This window comes from Stegodyphus dumicola, chromosome 5, assembly GCF_044657685.1.
Source record: "Stegodyphus dumicola isolate Sdum_Otavi_A_Nest chromosome 5, ASM4465768v1".
NCBI lineage: Eukaryota > Metazoa > Arthropoda > Arachnida > Araneae > Eresidae > Stegodyphus > Stegodyphus dumicola.
The window spans coordinates 146,181,330-146,205,942 of NC_140772.1; the positions used below are offsets into that span (position 1 = coordinate 146,181,330).

Genomic DNA, 24,613 nt, shown 5'->3' on the forward strand with positions numbered 1-24,613 from the left:
AATATTCTAATATTTTAAGAAGGATATGTTTCTGAGACATGTTACTGTATTTTGAACAAGCGATGAACTAAAGTTCAAAAGTTTGACAGGTCTAGATGATATGAAAATTTCTTTAATAATATCCCAATTTATTGAACGATGATCGCTAAGCAAATCTTCGACTTGATCGACACTCAGTTATTTAAAGTAAATGATCTAACAAAGCGAGTTTCGTCTTCGATGTATTCTATCCCTTCATCAAACATCTTACACTACTCAAAATCTCTTACGCTGAATAAAATATTGCCTTCAAAAGCCTTTTACAAAGTTTCAAAAACTTACCTAGCGCATTTCCATCGCGAGGACAAAATTTCACGCATATTCTTTGCGATTAGAATCGCTATTTTGGGAAATCTCCAAAGGAAAAATTCTTTATTCATTAAAAATTAACATATCTGCAAACGATAAAAGAAAATGAAATGCGAATTGTTGCCACATGTCGATGGAACTCGTCAACTTCTGAAAAATCTTCGCAAACGATTTTTGGACGCTCGCATTTTAAATTATTCATTCTCAATATTTTGATTCCAATGTACGGAAATGAATTTTAAATAACAAAAGTAAAATGTAAATCCACTGCACTACAGAAATCTATAGAAAGCATAAAACGTAATCTGCTGTGATTGCTATGAGCAATTAAGCTGAGAATGGCTGCATATGAATTGAAGAATTTTTCATTCAAAGCAATTGAGGAAGTTTCCAAAATTACGTAATTTATTACTTTTTCCAAGAAAAAGAAATGAAATCTTACAACAAATCCACTTTTTACTCTATCTTGTGTTCCTAATTGGAAAACTAAATTTGAAAAAGTTGTAGTACTTATTGCTGAGTACTTCTTTCGTTGAAAATTTGTTCACATTTGTTCACTAGAAAGCCATTCTGATTTCATCTCAAGTAAAAATTTTTAATTGAATTTTATTATTTATTTATTTCTCAAAAAATAGAGACATGATTTTCAGAAATATTCAGAAAGGGAAAAAAAAAAAAAAGATTTCTGGATTAGGTTTTTGTCATTTTGCTCCATCTACCGACTGTATAATATCGTTCATTTATTAACACAACATCTATAACACCTTATATCTATAAAACAACATCTTACATCTCCTCTCATAAAACAAAGTGTTCAAAGTTCTATCAATTTCACTCGTGCAGTCAACAGCTAAAAATTAGACAGCTCGCGAAGAAAATTGTTAAACTATGGATTTAGTATCCCACATTCGGGTTCCTGCTATGCGTCGACCTCGACGACATTATTCTACTCTTGACATCATAAAAAGAACCATCATCGTAAATAAGCCGAAACCTGAAAAGAAGTACGAAGGGAAGATTGTGTGCTAAGGACAATATTGAAAGGAAACATCTTAATTGTCCTTCATCTTTGCACAATAACATCGTCAACAGTCCCTTCTATATTTCATCTAAAACGAAAAATATCTTCAATCTTTAACAGTTTTGGAAATGTTCATTTCATCTTAAAAATAGCATTTACTGAAATAAAAGTCATTATTAGGTGGAAACTCACAGTTCGGTTAGCAGTTGTATCACTTCAGGTTAAAAACGTCATAATCAGTATTATTTTATTCATCTTCTTCTGCTTGAGTCCATTGTTTTATGTATTCAGCGCATGTACTTGTTTTAGTGGGTCCTTCATGATCTCCTTCTTTTACAACATCATAGGAGTCATTATTCTTTATTTTGACAATCTTATACGAGCCTAAATACTTTGATTTTAACTTATTGGTCCAAATTGCGTCCTTTTGATTGCTACTAAATCATTAATTTCATAACATTTTGAAGAACGTCTTCGAAAGTTATATGTTTTCTTATTTTCTTCTTGTACCTTAAACATTTGTATTTTCGCATCTTTTCGAAGCTCTTCTCCGTAAGTTTCAAAACTATTTTGAATTTCTGCGTCAATTATTTTTTTTCCAGAAGTATAATCAGTATTTGCTTGAAAATTAGAAGCATTTTGTTTGCTTACTTCAGATATAAAATTAACAGCTGATATTGCTTAAAAAGTCTTCTTTTGGGGACAGAAGATTCTTCAAGAAACGCCTCTTCTGTGACGTTGTCTTATGTTTAGTTGCTTTGTAAATTGATGTTGAAGTCGCACTAGATGGCGTTGGAACAGCATCAGCACCACACAGGTCTCCCTAATGTTCCCAATCATCAGCATTAAGAATTTCTCGCAACTGACGACAACCTTTCTGATATAATTCTGATATCTTCATGAGTGATATACATTTTTCTTTCTAATTCTGCTTGTTTAGCAAATAATCTCTTCTCCATAATTTCCCTCATGCAATCTTTTTCTAAAGCTAGCATTTCTTGCATGTTCAGTTTAACATTTTGAACTTCATTTTCTTTCTCAGACAGGATTTTATCTTTGGTGATTGCTACTAAATCATTAATTTCATAACATTTTGAAGAACGTCTTCGAAAGTTATGTTTTCTTATTTTCTTCTTGTACCTTAAACATTTGTATTTTCGCAGCTTCTATTTCATTCTTGGCATCTAATAGTTGTTTCTGTAAAATTTCTACAGTCTGATACGGAAAGTTTTCTTTCCAAAGATATAACTTGTTCTTCATGAACATCCAAATCCAATTGTAAAATAGATTTTACTTGTTTTAGTTGAACACTTTCTTTATCTCTTATATCTTCTGGGTATCAGAGATATAGGTTTGTTATCTTTTAAAATAATATGCATTTCAGAATTAGTATCTTAGGCTTGTCTTCCTTTAAGTTTTTCAGACATACCAGGATCCAGGATGGAAGTTTGATATTCTGTTTCACCTGCGCACACTGAGCCGGTTCTTGGTGGTTGTTTTGGTTACGCGGTCAGAGCGGACAGTGGCTACAGCGGACACGTTAGAGTAGCTAGGTGGACAGAGCGGACATTCTCGCACTTATTGTGTTGTTTTCCTAATCAGTCATATGTCATCTATTGTGTAGTTTCGAGCTTTGCACCTGCTGTAGAGATAAGCCGATACTTATAATAGAAAATGTCTTTCTCATTTTCTCAGTCGATGTTTGATCCTTATGAAGTGTGTATGTCTTTTTATAGCGTCGAAAAAAATCTGCGATGGAACCCATAGCCATTTTAAAAAAATTACTCTCTACAAAAAAAGAATGTTTAGTTGTAGATGATTACCCACACCGAAAAAATAAATTAGGAATGAGTTGGGTATGTGTAAAAGAAAAGACACATTGTTGTAAAGGAAATGTAAAGAGAAATTTTCAATACAAAGTACTGAAGAAAGTACATTTTTGCGTGCCCAACATTACTGAGAACGAAGTTAAAAGGAAGTTAGAGACTTGCAGAAGAAAAGCCCCCCCCCCCAAAAAAAATAAGTTCCCGTTCCCCATATATTTCCAAAACTACTTTCAGAATTATATCAAAAAGGTTATGATTTCATTACTAAAATACCGGCATACTCCAGTGTCAAGACTGTTTTATGTAAGGAGAGGAGAAAGGCTTTGGGAGCTATCCTAATTAAAAGGCTAAATATTGACAAATTAAATACATAAACTGATTCAAAAATTTAAGTTTCTCGTTTGAATATTTTGATCAATGTTGTGTTAGTTAATATTTTTTGTATTTTCCATAGCTGTCACTGATATTACTTACTGAACCAACTCACAGAACATTTAGAATTCGTCTGCAATTTTCATCAAAACAGATAAATTCAAAGTGTGCAATTTTGCCGTTTAAGTTTTAGTTTAAAATACTAAAATTCAAACAAAAAATGCCTACAATGTTTAAATTGTAACATGTATTATTTTGTGCTTTTGTATTTTAATATGTTTGTTTATATTTTTAATATGTGTTTTTGTTTAATTTAAAAGGGTCAGAATTCAAGCAAGTAAATTTACACAATTTAAAAATTACAGTAAGCATACTTGTCTAATTTTATCTTAAAATTCTAAAAGTTAAATGCTTACAGTTACATTTAAATATTTCTAGTAGCTTTATTTGCCATTTTTTCCCCTTAAATCTTTATTTCATGTTTTATATTTATTTTATTTTTGTTTGAAAAGTTTTAAATATTTCTAGTAGCTTTATTTGCCATTTTTTCCCCTTAAATCTTTATTTCATATTTTATATTTATTTTATTTTTGTTTGAAAAGTTTTAGTTTAAAATACTAAAATTCAAACAAAACATTGCCTGCAATGTTTAAATTGTAACATGTTTTATTTTGTGCTTTTGTATTTTAATATTTTTGTTTATATTTTTAATATGTGTTTTTGTTTAATTTAAAAGGGTCAAAATTCAAGCAAGTAAATTTACACAATTTAAAAATTACAGTAAGCGTATTTGTCTTAAATATTTTATCTTAAAATTCTAAAAGTTAAATGTTTAAAGTTACTTTTAAATATTTCTAGTAGCTTTATTTGCCATTTTTACCCCTTAAATCTTTATTTCATGTTTTATATTTATTTTTATTTTTTTTAAAAAAAATCTGAATTTCAGCTTTAAAAAAACTATTTAAAAATTACTAGTTTATTTAATTTAGTTTTTTTGTTTTAAAATGCTAATATGAGCCGGAAAGTTTTATATGCATCAGAAAAAGAAATATGTATTTATATAAATTTTGCAGATTAGAAACCTTGGAAGTTCTATCATTAGATGAAAAAGAATAGTTCATTTATTACATAAAAGTAAATGGTTTAGAAACATGTAATTTAAATCAGAATTTTCCGAATTCATTTAGTAGGAAAAAAGTCCATATCAATCATGAAATTGGTAAATTGGTAATTGTAAAACAAGTTAAAAAAATTAAGGAAATGTCGTTTTCCAAATAATTCTTAATTAAAATACTGGATTGACAGTCTCGTTAATTCACAATAAGGGGGAGGACGAAGACCACAACAAAGTTTTGTTCACATCTAATACAGCAAATGCTTTATTGTGTGCTGCTGCAAAAATAATCATTAACGGTTTTTTTAATAAAATAGTAACCATAATAATACAACATACTACGGAATCATAGCACCCATATAGTGCCACCTATTCCAACTGGGCACAAAAATAAGAAAAACTAAAGCAAGTCACAATTTTTTTTTTCTGCTGTAGCATTTTGTGAACCAAAGTGGTCCTTTCATTTATATGCAACAATTTAAATATTTCCATACATTGGTAAGATTTACATTTTCATACATTGGTCAAACATTAACATTCAAGCATATATTACCATAAACTGACAAAACAGCAGTGTGTGTTATGAAGCATTTCAACAAAGGTGTGTTTCTTCGTCACACACGTTTATACATAACATAAATAATGTAGACAGATATTTTAACATAAAAATATCTTTCTACATTAGTAATAATAATATTATTGCAAATAATATGATTCAGCATCATAAGCATAACAGTATTTTTTTAGGGGAACAGCTTTAGTACAATACATAAGTAAGAAATTACATTAAACAAAATGGTCTCGCAAAACAGATTTAATTCATTAATTTGAATCAGTTTTGCCAGCAAAGATTTTAAAAGTAGAACTGAATAAGATATTGTTGCGTGCGTACGGGTTCGTTATGAAATGAATGCACAAGTCCGATGAAAAATGAACAAAAATTTATTATTATCACAACAAAAAAAATGCTTAAATTTTCTCAAATTATCATGCAGTATTACAATATCTCACAGTAGTTTTCTTTTAACTACTCAAATGTCCAATAGAACGTAATTCAAAACAGCTAAAGAACGCTAATCCGCGAATTCGCTACAATCAACAACAGTAGTTTTCTAAACAACAACAAACTAAGCAACTACTACAAACTGAGATGTTTTCCTCCTTTCATAAGATTTTAAAATCACGCGCTAGAATTTTCCAGTACTTTCTCGAAATCAAAAAGAGATATTTATTTATTTAATGCACGCGCTCTTGTATTTTCAATTTTTCCGGCTTAGCTTTCTTTTAATATTCGTCACGCGCTGCACTGCGCGAGAAATAAAACCATTTAATTTATAATTGAACTAACATTAGCTTTTTAAATACCAAATTCGTAACACTGCCCCCTTCCCAAGGACTGCACGTCCCAGGCAGTACAATCCCTGGACAGGAAGCTAAACTTACAACTGTGGCATAAATGCAACTGAGGCATAAACATTACATTACAATATCAAACAATATAAACAATAAATGCAATAACTAACTTAAACAAATCAAATGCTATCAAATACTAATACACATTTATAAACAAAAAGGACCATGGTCTGATACTATTTACAATTATTTACATTACGTACTATGGCCATAGTAATGAGCTAACCTGTCGTAATGAACGACTTTAGGTTTAGAGTTCGAAGACTTACAAATCTGAACCACGACGTCATTCAGCCTTTTTAGGACTGTATAAGGGCCATCCCAAGGTGACTGTAATTTCGGACAAAGTCCTTTCCGTCGAGTCGGATTCCACAACCACACCTTGTCTCCTTCGTGGAACTGATGTTCAGTAGCTCTTGTGTCGTAGCGGGTCTTCATCTTCTCCGTCGCCAAGTTGACTCGCTCTCGTGCAAAGTTGTGCATCACTTCAAACTGGGCCTGGAGATCTTGAATATATTCCTCAGACGATGAAGGAGCATCCGGAGGGCGGCCAAACAATAGATCACAAGGCAGACGAAGGTCACGACCGAAGAGCATCTGTGATGGAGAATAGCCGGTAGTCTCGTGGACAGCACTGCGGTAAGCCAGTAAAACGAGTGGTAATTTCTTGTCCCAGTCCTGTTGGTTACTGGAAACCACTAATGAAAGGTTATTAAGGATGGTTCGATTGAACCTCTCTACCATGCCATCCGACTTGGGATGCAATGGCGTCGTTTGAGTTTTGTCAATGCCAAGTAGTTTGCATAGTTCTTTGATTACTGCCGAGGCAAAATTCCTTCCCTGATCGGAATGTAACTGAAGAGGCACTCCGAACCTGGAAGAAGATCTTTAATGACGCGATCGGCAGCATTCTTCTCTTCATCGTTTAATTGCGCATTCTGCAATAACTCCGATGTAATGCTCTCTGAGGACACGGGTTCTGGGATGTTGCTCTTTCTTTCAACGCTGGTTACTGGAGTACATGCTGCAACCACGTCGCCTTTCTTAATAACTCTCGCCTTCTCAGTTACATTGGTGACTCTCACCGGGATAACCGTTCTGGATAGGTCGACGAGTGTTGAGGCTACTAGTACTCCTTTTGGGCTATTACAGTTACTGGGATATTCTATGATGCCGTAGCAGAAATTTCTGTTTTCGGCTATAGATCCAGGAAGTAAAATTTCTGTTCTTGCCGGTATTGTGATATTGTCTTGTGCTATGATTTTATGGACAGATTTAACTTCATCATTGACTCAAAATAACGCTATGTCCTCAGATGTAGAATGCAATTCGTTATTTTTAAAGTCCAAGGAAAAATTGTATTTCCTTAGAAAGTCCAATCCAAGTATGCAAGAATCAGTGATCTCTGCTACATATGCCGTGTGATGGTAAGCGGCACTTCCAAACGTGATGTTAGCATTTACTTTTCCATCGATGTTGATCTTCTCACCGGACACAGTCTGTAGGGTAACACAGGGCAGCGTCCAGATAAGTTTGCTTCCCAGTTGTTGAGCCAAATCTTTTCGGATGATGGTAACGTTGGCTCCTGTATCTATCGTCATATTGCAGGGAACTCCATTAATATGTCCTATTATGAAAAGTCCATTACTGCCGCCTCTCACTGCAGAAATCTGAAGCGCTTTAAACTGGGGCTTTTCATGATCTGGCAACCTCCGCCCCGCGAGATGGCCACTAATTAGTTTCCCTGCTGTTTGTTAGGAGCGGTCTTAGCATCTGTGCCCTGGGGTGTTCTGCAGTTTCGTCGGATGTGTCCTTCAGCACCGCAGTTCCAGCACTTTACGGTCAGTTTCTTGTCACCAATATTCTGTCTCAAGGCGTTCAGTTGTCTAGTTAAATCGTCTAGACGAGCAGTGACTTGATCCCCTGGCTCCTGGACTTGAGCAGCTCTGACTGGATGGCGGTCTCGACGGGTGGCTTGCTGGGCTGCCTCAAATTTCATGGCATACACTAAAGCGCTTTTCAGATCTTTAACATCCGCCATTCGCAGTGCTTTCTGTATTTCAGGGTCCCGGATGCCATCGATGAAATATTGCAGGGACAGAATTTCCCTTGTTTCTGCCGGGCACTCCAAAAAGGCGTGATGTGACAGCCTTTCAACATCCGTGGCGAGCTCCTGAAGCGTTTCGGTGAGCTTCTGTTGACGAGATTTTAATTGGAGCCTGCTGTAGTCTTTTAAACATTTCTCGCCGAAGCACAGCTCCAAAGTGCCGGATAGAGCTTCGAAATCTAGCCTTTGATTTTCGGGAAGCGTCTGCAGGATATCCGCTGCGTCTGCTCTCAGAGAAGCGGCGAGATGACAGGCCTTAGCTTGGGAATCCCATCCATTCGCATCTGCAACGATAGAAAATTGTGTCCTATACACCTGCCAGGAGGTCTTCCCATCATATGTAGATAGTTTCAGAACGGAACGAGCAGGCATCGATAAAAATTTGAAACCTTCCGGATTGCTACCTGCCGTCGCTACGAATTTCTTTAAATCATCAACTTCTTTGTTGACCGCAGAAACTATCATTAATTTGTTGTTCCATGGCAGAAACTCTCTCTTCTATTTCTTCTTTTACCGAAGAAACTTTTTCTTCAAAGTTTCCAACTTTATTCTCAACTGCGTCAATTCTGCCTTCCATAACCTCGAATTTGTTTTCTATTACGCTGGTAATTTCTCTTTTCATCTCTTCTTGTCTTGCTTCAATCTTTTCCTGTCCTGCTTCAATCTTTTCCTGATTACATTTCATCTCTGCTTTCATTTCTTCTTTAAACGAGGCAAACACTGATATCAGCTGTCTTAATTGCTCTTCCATCGCTCTTGTAATTGGCATTCAAATCCCACTTCTGACACCAAAAATTGTTGCGTGCGTACAGGTTCGTTATGAAATGAATGCACAAGTCCGATGAAAAATGAACAAAAATTTATTATTATCACAACAAAAAAAAAATGCTTAAATTTTCTCAAACTATCATGCAGTATTACAATATCTCACAGTAGTTTTCTTTTAACTACTCAAATGTCCAATAGAACGTAATTCAAAACAGCTAAAGAATGCTAATCCGCGAATTCGCTACAATCAACAACAGTAGTTTTCTAAACAACAACAAACTAAGCAACTACTACAAACTGAGATGTTTTCCTCCTTTTATAAGATTTTAAAATCACGCGCTAGAATTTTCCAGTACTTTCTCGAAATCAAAAAGAGATATTTATTTATTTAATGCACGCGCTCTTGTATTTTCAATTTTTCCGGCTTAGCTTTCTTTTAATATTCATCACGCGCTGCACTGCGCGAGAAATAAAACCATTTAATTTATAATTGAACTAACATTAGCTTTTTAAATACCAAATTCGTAACAATATATTCTCATGTACTTTTAACTCAATGAATGTCTGAATTAATATAATTTATAAGTATAATATGGGCATACTATATATGTAATATATACATTCCCTTTGTTTTCAAATAATTTTCAATCTACAACTAAGTAGTTTTTGAAGCAGCTGTGTGATGCCATTTGTAATAAGCAAACTATGACTCTAATGATTGTATTCCACAAAACATAGAATTTGTTATTAATAAAATAAATATACTTTAAATAGTTTTTGACACACTTCCATCTGTGTATCGCTTCATTATGAATAAATAAATTTCTTAAACAATTTTTGTGTTAGATTAATATACAATAACAAAGTTTTGTAAAGTAGGGAAGAATCATAGTAGAGGTTTTGTGGATTATTTCTCTAAAATCCCAAGTATTCAGGAATGGTACTTTCACCTTTTATAGATAGAACTAACAACAGCTGTACATTGACAGCAAATTTCGTGTTCAGTACTGTAATTAAAAAATGAGTTTAGATGTTGCAATAAATTTTACTCTTCACCATTTAACATGTTTTGATAAATTCTATCTAAAAGCTCTCAAAAAATTGTCCATGGTGTCACTTCACTGGCTTTCTTTGAATTATAAGCAAATTTCTGAATTATTCATACCCTACCCCAAAACATACATTTTTTTACACTTCAGTTCGTGAATTTGTAATACATTTTCTGGTATTGGTCTGAAGGTTCACGTTCCTGCACAATGAAAGAACACAACACTGCACAGAAATCGCCTCTTCTTCTAAAATGCACTTTTCACAAAGTTTTTTTTTTGGGGGGGGGGAAGTTTTTTTTTTTTTCTCTTAACCACAGTAATGTTTGACAGCAGTTTTCGTTGCCTTTTTATGTTTTCCTTTATTCTTTCTATGATGTGTTGGTCTTCAGAAAAAGATGGCGACTGCAAAAATGCAGGAATGATGGATAAGAAGCCATTGCTAGGTGGACCAATGGGAGCACCTGATTTGGTAAGATCACGCCTCATCATCATTACACGATCAAATCATGTGTAGGGCGCCAGTGACAATTTACACATCTGGGCGGACGATACGAGCTTGACGACCTTCCCATTCCAACAACAGTTCACCTAAATTCAAAGGAGATTCAAATAAATATTTAGTCAAAATTTAAATAAATACTCATTCATTCATTTAAACAGAAAGAACAAAACGTTATTAACAGAAAATTGCTAACGGAACATTGTTAACGGAACAGTGTTACATAATGAAACACTGTTAATGGAACACTGTTACATAATGGAACATTGTTAATATTGTTATTTAAATTATTAACTTTGCTTATGACAGAAAATTAAGATATTAGCTGAGAAGCTAAATATAGAGATACTGCGAGAAAACTTGGAATATCATTAGGCTTACCAGAAGTCCTCTTTTGACTAGAAATGATCTCGTCTGACGATGCGGTGCCTGCCTCTCAGCCAGTTATTCATATTTTTCCACTTATGTGTTTAAATTTTAAAAGTCCAGAATACACACAAATGATATTAATACAAACCTAAAAGAGCTTACAACATTCTACAATGCATTCATTATTACACTGAGGCACAGAAAGAAGTTTTGATGGAGCAGAACCTCTTATATGGATATACAGCAGTGAATTAACATAGTCTGAAATTGAAGCTTCAGGTGTAATTAAAAAATGTTGTCTAAATAAACAATTAAAACACAACTTTGAAGCTTTAGAACAGCCATTTTATTTTATTTTTAACAATAACAATGGTAAAGCAAAAACTGGTAACCATGGTAACGCTTTATGACTGTACAGATAGTCTCGCAGACGAATACAAAAATTTTAAACAAGGTGAAAGCATTAATGAAGTTCCCGCAAATAACGCAATAAGCATGGATCATCCTTTTGATAAAGTTGATGATTGCAAAGGCTTTTTGGCTAACTAGTTTGAAAATTTGGAACGGGATTATTTGGAAAAATAAATACTGAGAAGATGGATGGATATTTTTCGGGCATTTCAAAGGAGTCTGATGTGTACACCACATGGCCTCCTTGTAAATATTAAATTATGCACATTTTTCTTGCATTCCATTTATACTTAACCTAAAATTAAATTAAACCTACTTCGTCGATAGCGCATAAAGCCAAATAGAATAAATGCATTCTTTAAAATTCACTATATTTATTTACCATAGAGACACCCTGGAGCTAGTTTCACTTAACAGCGTTACATTTCATTCATTTTATAACTCGGAATGCACAAAAATGATATCATCTCAAGAATTAAATTATATTATCTGAAGAAATAAATTATATCATCTGAAGAATTACATATTTTGCCTAGGATTTGTGTATAATGCATAAACATTCTATAGAATGACAAATGCTCTTTATTAAAAGATGTTCATTCCTCAAAAGTACAAATGTTATTTTGAAAAAGTAATGAAAGAGTCCCATTAAAAATCTGTCATTCAAAATACGTAAAAAAGTAGCGAGATGAATTTGATACAACATTATAAATTTGTATTTTTTATCTGGTCGAGACTGGGAATCAGTAAGACAACAATCTACCTGACAACGGAAATTAATTTCAGAAATAGTCATAAGTTTCACAACAATGCCCTTTATTAATAACTTTTTGTTTTTTCTGGCAGAGCTCACAAAGGTGGTTGTACAGTTCAATATCATTTATGTGCAATGTTTTTGTATTTGGTTGAAAGTTCTTTCAACATTCTGTCGCCTCGCCCATGTCCAGTACTCAAATGAGTTTTCATGAAGTACGGGAAATAACTCGGCATCCGCAACGTAGTACTGTACAGTATTGACGCTTCCTTTAAAATGATAAATCAATGTACTTTTCTTTTCCACAAATACACATCTTAGCGATTCAGGAACCATTAGTCCCATGGTTCCTTCTTAGTAGTCATTTGGGTTTTCATACATGATTTATTAACTTCTAGTAAGTAGTTTAGGTTCTTCAAAACGAATCAGAAATGTATTTCATGCTTTGCCTGTTTCTCATTTGGTATTCCTAGGAAATGTATGAAATATGAATAATTTCATACATTCCCAGCTAGTTATAGGTATTATGTACAATGCCTTTTAATTTTTTTATTACTACGGAATTCATATTTCATGAATCATCTTCAAGAATTAGATATAAAAATATACAATTTTAAAAAATGTGTTTTAGTAATATAATGCACATGCGAAATTTCATGTGAACAGATGCCTATGAGGGCTGAAAGTTTACATAAAAGAATACTAAATCATTTGTTCAAACCATTTTAAATAAAACTAATAGAAAACAAAACAAAAGGTGCTATGCCATTCAATTGACTTCTCTACATAAAAACAAGCACTAATCTGCTGCAAATAACAGGAATGATTAAGCATTCAGCAATATAATTGAGATAAACATAGTGAGCAGGGTGCATGCACAATGCTTACTCACCTAACGGAGGCTAGTCTCAACCCTGAATGCAGCACAACAAAGATATTAAGAATGCAGGCATAATAGAATGAATGCAAATAACACTGCTTAAGGAATGATCGAAGAATATGCAAAGAAGCACACTGCACAAAATAAATAAAAAAGTAAAATGGGACAATGCTATATCTGCCGTTCTACTAGGGAAACCCGTAGAAAAGATGAGTGTTCTTAAACGTATACTCTAATATTTTAAGTCTCGTAAACTAGCGTTAGTCCTGCATATACTCTTAATATTTTCTAGTCTCATCTTCAAGTGTTCGCTACCAGTAACCAGTTCAATATGCCAAGCAGATATAAAATGGTGCTCCGTATATGGCTTCGGAGATTTAGCCACGTAAATTTTGATTATGTTAAGAATACTAGTAAGAATCAAAGCGTGAAAGGGTTACCAGAATTTGAAAAACCAATGGAGAGGTGTGAACCGTGTATTATTGCTAAATCTAGTAGAATAACTTTTAAAACTGTTCCAAAGAGATCAAATAAACTATTGCAGTCGGTTTATTTAGACGTTTGTGGTCCACTCCCAGTTCCATCTAACGGTGGGAGTAAATATTTCCTCACTATTGTGGATGACTGTAGTAGATTAGTAACAGTGTATTGTATGAAAAAAAAAATTAATCATTCTACAACTTTAAGAATTATCATAGGCAAATGGAAAGATTGACGAATAGGAAATTAATAAGTATACGCACCAATAATGGTGAGGAATTCTGCAACAGGCAATTCGAAGGGTACTTAGTCGAAAATGGAATTAGTGTTGAACGCACAAACGCGTACAGCCCAGAAGAGAACAGTGTGTGTGAACATTTTAACCGAACGGCATTAGACGCAGTTAAAGCTATGCTTAATGATGGTAAAATGGGAAAAGAATGGTGGGCAGAAGCTCTTGGCTGTTTCGTACATACATGGAACAGAGTATGTCATAAAAGCAACCGAACCCCTTATGAAATGTTTCTAAATAGAAAACCCAATGTTGTTTATTTTAAAATATTTGGTAGTTGGCATGCCAAAACAGATTAGAAATAAATTACAAATGAGGTGCAAAGAAGAAATCATGGTAGGATATGCGAAGGAAACTAGGGGTTATAGGATATGGCTACCAGAAGAACGCAGATTAATAGAAACCTGTAATGTGAAGTTCGTTGAAAAACTGAATTTGATGAAACTTTGATTTCTGTTCCAGGATGCAAATGGCATCCTGGAACAGAAATCAAAAACTAAGTTTAAAAGACTAGAGGAACCTGAGCTATTAGCAAAATCAGATGAAGAACAGGAAACTTCTAGAGAAGAAATAAAGTTCTCAGATGACAAATTTACCCCGAAAGAAGAATCAGACTTAAACTGGCAAAGAAAAGCAGTTAAAAGGCCAGGCGGAAGATGTACAGACATATATTATTATGTAGAGGGAACAGACACCCGTTTTAGATCCTATAATGATATTGAAATGTATTGTGAGGCAATAAATATTAAATTTGAAAAAGATAAGTTTGATTTTAGTGGAAAAAACGAATACTCGGGGAAAGTTAATTTTGTAGAAAAGGAGACTAGCTCCGTGTCTGAAGAGGCAAATTCCGTAGAAATTGTTATATCACAAAATTTTAAAGAAGCACGAAAATCAGTAAATGCCGAAGAATGGGATAAGGCAATGAAAGAAGAAATTGACACAATGAAGAAAAGAAAGGTTTGGGAATTAGTCGAAAAGCCAGAAAATAAAACTATGCTAGGAAACAAATGGGTCTATATGCTAAAAAGAAATGAAAAGAATCAAGAGGTTAGATACAAAGCATGTTTAGTAGCACAGGGATTCAGGCAGAAAAGAGGTGAAGATTTTCATGACGTTTACAGTCCTGTAGTAAATTTTTCAATCATAAGAATATTTTTCACTATACTGGTATGTTTATATATGGATGGACTAATTGTCAGTTAGATGTAAAGAATGCATATTTATATGCAAACCTAAATGAAAAATATATATGACCCAACCAGAGGGATTTATTGAAGAGGAAAATAAAGTGTGTTTATTACACAAGGCCATTTACGGTCTACATCAAAGCGGCCATGAATGGTTTTGTGAATTTGAAAGCATTTTAGAAAATCTACATTTTAAAAAAATACAATGGTGTAATTGTGTTTATAAAAGTTCAGATGTAACTCTCTTGTTATATGTAGATGATATTGTGATTTTTAATAAAGATCAATATGGTATAAAGTAATTTCACAGCTGAGTAAGTTTTTTGATCTTAAAGTATTAGGCAAAACTGAAACGTTACTTAGAACTGAATTCTTAGAGAATGAGAATGGGGTTTTTATATATCAGCAAAAATATATAGAAGAAACTTTTGAAAAATTTAAACATTTTCAGATACCAATAACTTCACTTCCCATAGATAAAGGCATTATTCTTACCAAATTAGATTGTCCATCTACAAGTGCAGAAATTGCGGAAATGCATACATTACCCTTTAGAAATCTGTTGGGATGTTTAGTTCTTGTAGCTAACAGGACAAGGCCTGATATTACATATGCAGTGAATATCTTATCACAGTTTCAGGAGAATCCTGGAATTAGGCATTGGGAAGCATTGTTGAAATTGCTTGGTTATCTCAATAGTACTAAATTATATAAATTAAACTTATCGAAGATTAAACATCTAAATTTATATTGTTATTCAGATGCTGATTATGCAAGTAATAGGAATGACAACTTGTCATTCCTATTATATTTATATTATATTTAGATGGAGTACTGGTAATCTGGAAAACTGTTAAACAAAAAAGTGTAATTTTATCAACCATGGAAGCGGGGTATATCTAAAGCCTTATCTAAAGCAGCGAATTTCTATTTTGTGATAACAAGTCTGCCATTGATTTTTCTAGATCGTCAATAGAAAATCGCCGAACTAAGCACAGAGACATAAAATATAACTTTATTAGAAGACTAGTAAATGATGGAGTGTTTGACCTTGAATTTATCACTAGTAAATTAAATACTGCGGACTTATTTACAAAAGCAGCGACTGCTGTTAATTTAAGGAAGTTCTGTTTAGATGTTTGCAGTGTTTAAAGACAATAAGTGTTTTCGTATAATAGAATTGAACTATGAACTTCAGTAATTCTGTGCAAGTTTTGTTTTTGTATTTGCATGAGGAAAACAGGGCCGTTTGTTGGCTTTAATTTTTCCTTATGCAAATTTTGATCGGAGGTCAATCGGCGGTAAGCTAAGTATGGTTGCTGCTGATTGGCCGATGATGTCAAGATCTGCGGGTTGGCCGAGTATTATATGTGCGTCGGTATCGGCGAATGTGTGTTTTTATGAGTTAGCATAATGCTAGTTTTCTTTCACTCAAATGATTTTAAATGTAAAGGCTACAGTGTTAGCTTATTTTAATTCACGGAATAAAGCATGAATTTTATTTAGATTAATCTTAGCTTTAAGGGAAGCAAAATATGCTTTGCATTTATCGCCACTGCCAACACTATATATATAAAGAAGAATGTTTGTGTATTTGTTCGCAATTAACTCAGCTACTACTATCGTCACTAAGCTTTCTACAGTTCTTTTTTGGGTCCTGAGAAAGGTCGACATCCACTGCCTCCCCAAAAATAGCTAAAATCTGAGATATTAATTAATTCTGAAAACTCTAATTTTCGACCTCATTTTTTTCGAGTAGGAACAATCTCGCACGTTGGAGATAAAAATCTGCTTTCTTTCGAGAAGTGTTGTCACTGCTTGCTTTCAAATCGTAGAGTTTGTTAAAAAAAAAAAAAAAATTGTAAGTTTCACGATGAAATAAAAATAGCAATGCTCAACATTAAATACATTTGCTTAGCTTTCAAATCGCAGTTTGTTAGTCAAAAATGGGTAAGCGTTACAATATATATATATAAAGAAGAATGTCTGTGTGTGTGTGTTTGTTTGTTCGCATTATTGACTTCTAATAAATTATGATAAACTTTTTGTCACATTTAATGGACTGAATTGAATATAGGTGACATATTGGACGGAACTTGAGCTTTTACGACCTTTTGATTAGAAAGACGAAAATCATTAAAAACTGTGTGCGATTGTTGCACATATAATGGGAGAGAATTAGTTTATTTTTCTACAGAAATTTTTCTGTGGGTTCCATATCGCATCAGAGTGAAAAAGGTATGACTATCAATCGTTTTTTTTTTTTCATCGTTATTACAGAAGGATTACAGTGGTATCATTCTCTCCGTTGTTAGATACATTATTCTAAATTTAACTTAATTGGCATCGGATACTTCCTCTAGTAAGTAAATAAATAAAAATGACTCATTTATAGTTTTGATCTCTGAAAGAACATGTATAATATGTAAAAAATGCTTTTTCCTCGAAAACGTCTTAGAATAGACGGCTGTTAGTAATTAAAAAGATGTAGAAAGGAAGACAAAATCTTCTCAAACCTCTTTGAGTCAAGCAGAATAAAATATTACGGTAGAATTAAAATATTCTCTCGAGAGGCAATATAAGTGGATAGCTATCTTGGTTAATTCTGACTGCTCTGGTTCATTAAGCCTAATTAGCAAATTCTGTGTTAGGTTTTTGACAAGTGAATGTCAAGCTACTAATTTCTTTTAAATAATGGCCTTCCTTTTTCTTTCCAAAACTCTCAGACATTGAGTTGGAGTTAGATATTTTTCTTAATTATTGGTCAAACAGTTGATTCGAAAAAGGAAACTGAACCAGGAGTTTAATTGCCATCTTGGGGCACGTGAGTGGAAAAGCGTTACTACTATTTTTTTTTTTTAAACTGAGGAGGAAGGGAAGTAAATATAAAAATTTAAAAATCTGAAAGCTTTCAGATTTTGCATTACTCCCAAAAGGGCGTTTTTTAAAGTTTTTGTGTGTTACCATTATTTATTAAATATGTTCTTTGCACTTAAACCATAAAATTCAATTCAACGGCAATATCACCAAATATTTAAACGATCATATCTTTAGATTTCCAATACACAGTCCTGTGCACTGGAGATTAAAATGTTTTATTCGTACAGTGTTGCTATTGCTCTCTTTGAAATCGTCCAGTTTCTTAATCAAAAACTCATAAATGCTTTACAAAATATGAAATACATAAATAAAACAAATTCCAAATTTGGGCTTCCAGATCCCCATACAGGAATGGAAGACTACGTTATTCAAAATTGGATGTCTCTAGGTACCGTTGTTTTATCACAATGCCAGAAACATAAATACATTTGTGCAGATTCGTCATTATTTAATTTTTTTAAATATAATACAGGGCTCTAATATTTGGTGGCAACAGTTTGAAAAGTGATTTGCCGTTTATAGTGAATCAACACAAAAATGCCAAAAACGAAATGAATAGCCCTCCTCGGTAAATTCCCCTTTGGGACAATAAAATGAAATAAAACTGAAAGTGTTCAGATTTTAAAGCCACACAAGAGAGTTTATTAAGATTTTCTAAACACTCGCTGAGTTCGCAGCTTATTAGTCTGCTCTTGAACTCACTTACATAATTTGTTTTGTTATACACATTGCTTTCTTCACTTTTACTCCGTGTAAAATTCAATGGTAAAATGACAAAAGTATTATTTTACATTTAATGCAGCATCTCGTTAGAATTTCCAATACAGTAACAAGTATTGTTATGCAGTTTCATATTTTTTCAGTCTTTAATCAGTTCATCATATTAGTATCCAGTTTTGATAGCAAGATGGCTTACAAAATATTTTTTTAACATTTTCTTATTAACATTGTGTTATATTGCTATGTGCTAACAATATTGTTAATTTTTTCTTATTGTTGTGTATTAACCTTATCTATTAAATATAAGGTTCTTCACACTTCACCACATAAAATTCAATACCAACGGCAAAAATCACTAAATATTTAAAAACAGCATACTTTTAAATTGGTGATACAATGTAAGAAGACGCCATGCATATTTTTATATTTGCTATACTACTTCTATAAAAACTAGTTATGAAAAGTTAGAGTCGAATTTGTTTATTAAAATTGAAAGATAAATAACTTCCACTTTTCTGAATGGCAACAGCTTCGCACGCTGGAGACAAAAATATTTAGTTTCGAAGTTTCGCCATAGGTTCCGTGGTTTCAAATCAATGAGTTCGTTAAAGAAAACCTTTAAATTTTAAATGAAAAGTTTTTTTAAATATGAAATAAATAATAAAACAAATTTGAAATTCAAAATTCGGGCTTTCAGGTGCAAATGTTTGCGTGCAGGACTACTCTATTCAAAATTTGCAAAAACATATGCTAGTATGCAGCTTTTAAAAATGTTCGTTGTGACATTTTTCTGAAGCGTAAGCGGCATAATTGGGAAGAAAGCAATGCTTAATAACAAAGCTGTAAAAATGGATAACTAGTAGCGAGTGCAAGAGTAGATTAATAGACTACAAGCTGAGAGAGAGCACAGAAAACCTTAGCAAATTCATTTAAGCGACCGTAAAAATATTAAACCTTACCGAATTTTTAATTTCTTCTAAATATATAAAAAATTTTTTACACAAGAAGTGCAATATAAAAATGTAAAAGGCAGGAACACAAGAAAACACAACCACGAAAATTACAAAGCACTTAAAACTTCCTCAGAAGATATGTGTTACGTATGATCCGCTTGCATAATTTGAAAGCTTTTAATAAAGTGAAAACTTGATTGTGTTTGCATAGAACAGCTGAAATGCCATACGTTTCATTTTGAAATAACTATCGAAGAAAAACTGATCGCATTGAAGGAGGATTGGTTTCGTACAACAAACATAATTAACATTTCCCTTTTTCTTACCTAGTAGAAGCAGACTTCAGATAAGTCAATAATTTACAGTAGAAACCAAGAAACTATCATGTTAAGCAATTTTATGCTAAATATTTAAAATATTACATTAATACCTCGAGCGCAGAGATCGCGGTAATAAAAATTGAGCCATTGTGCAAATAAAATCTGTGATTCTGTTTCTGAAAACTTGTGTATATTTGTAAAATCAAAAACAATAACAATACAAAAAATAATAAGGCAAGAACCTAGTAAACCATTTTTCATATTCTAATTATTAAGTTATTTATGTGCCATAATTTTTATTACATTTATGTGGTATGCTGTACATTATAGAGAAGAATATAAGGGGTTTGCAGAAGAAAACCATACTTTTAAAAGCAGTTGTACAAGTAACAAGTAAAAGGTCATTCTTTCATGAAATACATGGTCAAGACAACAACAATAAGTAAAAGCTGGAAAGCCTTTTAATATTAAAACATATTTTTATTTTTACTTATTACGTGCTCCGCCTTTAGGCATTACACGGAAAGGAAGGAATGCCCTGTGGAGGTCATTTTAAGGGAAACTGGCTCGTATCCGCCTTATGCATGGGGAAAACCACGAAAACGACCGGGCAGCTAGCCCGTTTGCTGGGAATCAAACTCCGAAATGAATTACCAGAGTTCAGTGGCTTTTACTGCTCGGCTGCTGGTGGGCCTCTGAACATACTAAGAAGGGTTTTTATGAATTTCAAGAAGAGTTATTCTAGTCTTTTTTTATTCAAGAGAAAATTACTCAACTTCTTTCAATGAATATTTCATGAATCACTCGACTATTTAATTTTTTAATCAATAACTGGATCTAAATTTTAAAAGTTTAAATAAAACACATCTCCCTATTCGAATGAAACTAAGAAATATTTATCATAATTTAAATTCTCTCGAAAATTAATAAAGTCTTAAATTTCACGGAGTAGTTAATCTAATATAAATGTACTATGCCAAAACAATTAATCGACTAAACAAATTAAGTATCATTTAGGATACGCCTTTTTCATGAAATAAGCTTTTAGTTGACATTAAAGCACTTTAAACTTACTAATTCAGAAGTCAAACAACAAAAATCAGCGTTATACCTACAAAATTTTCACAGGACTAGTTTCGATGGTTTTACCGAACCATCATCTTCAGCTGCAAAACCGCAAATGAACAAGATAGGAAATAATGAATCTTGTGTCTTAATCACTTTAAACTTATTTGTAAATCTAATGAGAATATCTTATTTAATTTAAAAAAGACTCAATAAATATTATTTCCATTTTCACAGCTGTACCAATACTCCTTTTGACTATTTAATTCCTGATCTTATTTTTAAAAATTATTTGCTATCACAAATGAATTTCTTATGACGTATTTTTCTTTCTAAATATTTCAAATGAAATTTTATACATTATGTGAAAAAGCATTTTTTTTTTAATCAATGGATTTCTTCAAAAGCCCATAAATTGCATTTAAATGTGCTCGTGAAACTCTTGTATACTGTAAAATTTATTTTGGTTAGCTTTAATTATCTCATTCATTAATTAAAGGGAAATACATATTATTAATCTACTTGGTTCTATACATTTACAAATGTACACAGTTGTATATTAAGAATTTAATTTCTTAATAATAGGAAAAGTGTTAAAAATTAATATTTAATAATAATGGCACCTGGTGTCAAAACCTGAAGTATTCCTACAGAAAAAATTTCAGTCAAATGTAAATTGCTTTACATTTGCTATATGAGATTTTTACGTAGTAAATAATAAATTGTAATTTATTAAACAGAATGATTTAATGATTTGTAATTATGATTACAAATAATAATCATGCAATTATGATTAAAAATCATTAAATAATCCATAATTAAATGGAAATCATTAAATCATACATAATTAAATGGATTAATAAAATATGTAATTTAATGATTATTTAATAATAAAATGTAATTTATATTAAAGAGCATTATTTCAGTAAACATAATTTTGACTTAAATGTTCACAAACTTCCCTTAGAAAAGGCTTTACTTATAAAATTACCCAGAAAAGCTACCTTATCTGAGAAGATTTTCAATAAATCTCTATCGATTTTGAGGGCGATCAGGCACAGTCCCTGATCTTCAGGAGTAAAACATTTTTGCGAACATCTCGCTATCTTAAAAATAGCTCTATAAGTCTAAACTGTGTCCTTCAAATTAATCATGCGATCTTACATAACACTTAATGTAGATGCCTCTTGCGAAATCAAAAAGATTGTAAATCAATAGCAATAATAATAAATAATTGTAAATCGAAACTTTTTCTAATTCAAACTGAAACTTTTGACTCCCTTCCTTCTTCCCCTGAATCCTTCTCGCTTTCATCCTAGCAAGACGCTGCTGCAATCATCTAGACTCGCTTCTATTGCCATTGTATCATGTATTGATTAGTGCTCCTAATCCCTGCTGATGAAAAGTCAATATGGCTGCTCTCTGTGTTATTTTCCCAACAGCAGTGGGATCAACAAGATTAATATTATCTCCTGCTTTCCAAAGTATGAAAAATGAGCTCTTGAATAATTTGACCAAGGACTCTTTTTATTGCTAGATTTTACTCAGATAAATACTACAAATGGAGGATGCAGAAATCAGTACTCCCAATAATCATAACTCATAGCAGCTGAAAGGAAACTGAATGTTACCTGCTATTGTTTTTGTGAGTCAAACAAACTTCGGATGGCAGTCATGGGTACAAAAGTCCACCTGTGGTTTCAAGGTCTATGCTAGAGTGTTGCACTGGCATGTAAATATTGTCATTTCAGTCTCTCTCCAACTGTTAATTGGTGAGAAATCTTGAACATGCATTGTGCAAAGCAGGAGTTGAACATCCTGTGTATAAAGAATATGTAGGGCAATGTGAGGAACAATGGTTTGCCCATTGTTCTATTGAAAGGAGAGGGGACAGAAGCCCTGGATATATTCATAGCCATGGGCATTAAAACCTCAGTAATATGATAGTGACTGGTAAGAGTACCAGATATGCACACTATTGGTGAACAGGATGTGCATCCAGTGCACCTCATACTGTTGCTGGGCCAGCATAATGATGAAAAATGCAAGCTTCGAATATGCATTCTCCACACGTGGATATGACTATCATAACATTCTAAAAGAAAAGTGGGACTTATTCGAAATGGTGACATCACACTTTTCATGAACCTGTGTTTGGCGCTGAACACACCATCAAAGGCATCGATTCCTGTGTCAGAGTGTGAAAGAAAGCTGAAGTAATGCTCCCTTTACAAATAATCTACAGTGCTTCAGATGCCATTGAGCCATACTTGATGTTAAGCGATATATCCAGTTTCCTATAAAAAATTCCTAACAGTCATGTGGGCAAGATATCTGTCATTTGGGGCAATAGTGAGAGAAGACCAATGAGATTCTCAGGCCAATCTCTGTGGTTCTCCTGGAGTTATTAACTGCAAAGTCTAGCAAAAATCATTAGACCAAAATGATTAGCAGTTGGGATACACAGTAACTCACAATACTGAGTCTCCTTGCAACTGAATTCTGAGACATGTTAGTATGAATTGCTTCTTGTCTTATGAGACATTACATGACCCCCAACCTTCAAAATAACAAGTAAACATAATGTATGGATGAAAAACTGGCATTTTAGTCTGCCTTTTTAAATTACTTTGTAGTGTTATTTACTCTTTCATATAATGTACACATGCTGTGGAATACTGAACATTTGCATATCCCAGCATGTTCTACTTTTTATACAAATTTCAGATTTGATGTGTGATTCTGTCATGGTGTAATGATTCAAATGGCCAACAGCTACAAATAACAGTTCATTACATATAAATTTTACAACCTTGGTAAGCATTTCCAGATAAAAAATCTTCATCTGAAGAAAATACAAATTGCTGTTCTTCGAGCAGTGTTTTTTTCAGTGCCTTTTGATATTAGACAATGATCAAACTATCGAATACACTGAAAACAATATACTCAATACAAAAGCTCTGAAAAGGACTCAGTAGTGAATGGCATTAATTGATTGCAAAAGATGCTTCCTGACCCAGTTAAAGCAACACCTCTAACAGTTTAGAAACTCAACAAATTAAAAACAGCTTAGGAAATTATTTACGACATTACTACTTAAATAATTATTTAACTCATAATTACTAATTTAATGCAATTCTAATTCTAGAAAAGACTGATCCAAATTCTAGAACCAAGTGCTTTTGTTAGATCAAATTGAGTCGATTTTATGTCAATTTTCGGCAATGACTCCCCAAGTCTCTGGGCTCATTCCAATGAAGGCCAGGAAAACACTAAAATTATCATAAAAGGCACAAGGATTTTTATGTGCTGTAAGTTTTAGAAATTATATTAAGAAGTGGAATATTCCACAGATATATTTTACACTTATTGTTTTGGGCAGTATGCTAATATCCCATGTTACGATTGCCCTGTTTGTTAGTGATAAAGACCGAAAAAAAAAAAAAAAAAAAAAAAAAAACAATTGTGCTAAGTTTAAAGCTTATTTTAAAATAAGTTTCACGTCTCAGCTTGATGTGTAATTAATTTAGCCACTGTTATGGATTTAAGCACCTAGCAAGTATCTGACTTTTGGAGGGTAAGAAAAAGTTTATTTTGAATGTAGTAGTTGATTAAAATTGGCAAAATTGATTCATAGCTGTAATCAGAAAGAAAATAAATATTGGAAATCAAAGGAAAAAAACTTGTTTTCCTATTTAGGTAAGAAAATGTTCAACACATTGCAGAAAAATGTGTGTAGCTACTAAACATATTTTCCTGATAAATGAGCAAGAGCAAAAAAT

At 32.7% G+C, this 24,613-nt stretch overlaps 1 protein-coding gene across 7 annotated transcripts in view; it reads right to left on the reverse strand.

Annotated features, from left to right (window-relative positions):
- Positions 1-4,917: 4,917 nt before the first annotated feature.
- LOC146997283 (uncharacterized) overlaps positions 4,918-24,613 on the reverse strand; it is a 39,531-nt gene continuing 19,835 nt past the window's right edge. For 5 of the 7 annotated variants that reach the window (XM_085816298.1, XM_085816297.1, XM_085816296.1 and 2 more), the window contains one exon: positions 4,918-10,606. In XM_085816298.1, the coding sequence (XP_085672424.1) occupies positions 7,830-8,666 (837 nt within the window). In that variant the 5' untranslated portion in view covers positions 8,667-10,606 and the 3' untranslated portion in view covers positions 4,918-7,829. Of the gene's footprint in view, positions 10,607-15,388; positions 15,541-24,613 lie in introns of all 7 variants that reach the window. The other 2 variants (XM_085816293.1, XM_085816294.1) reach the window with 2 other exon arrangements.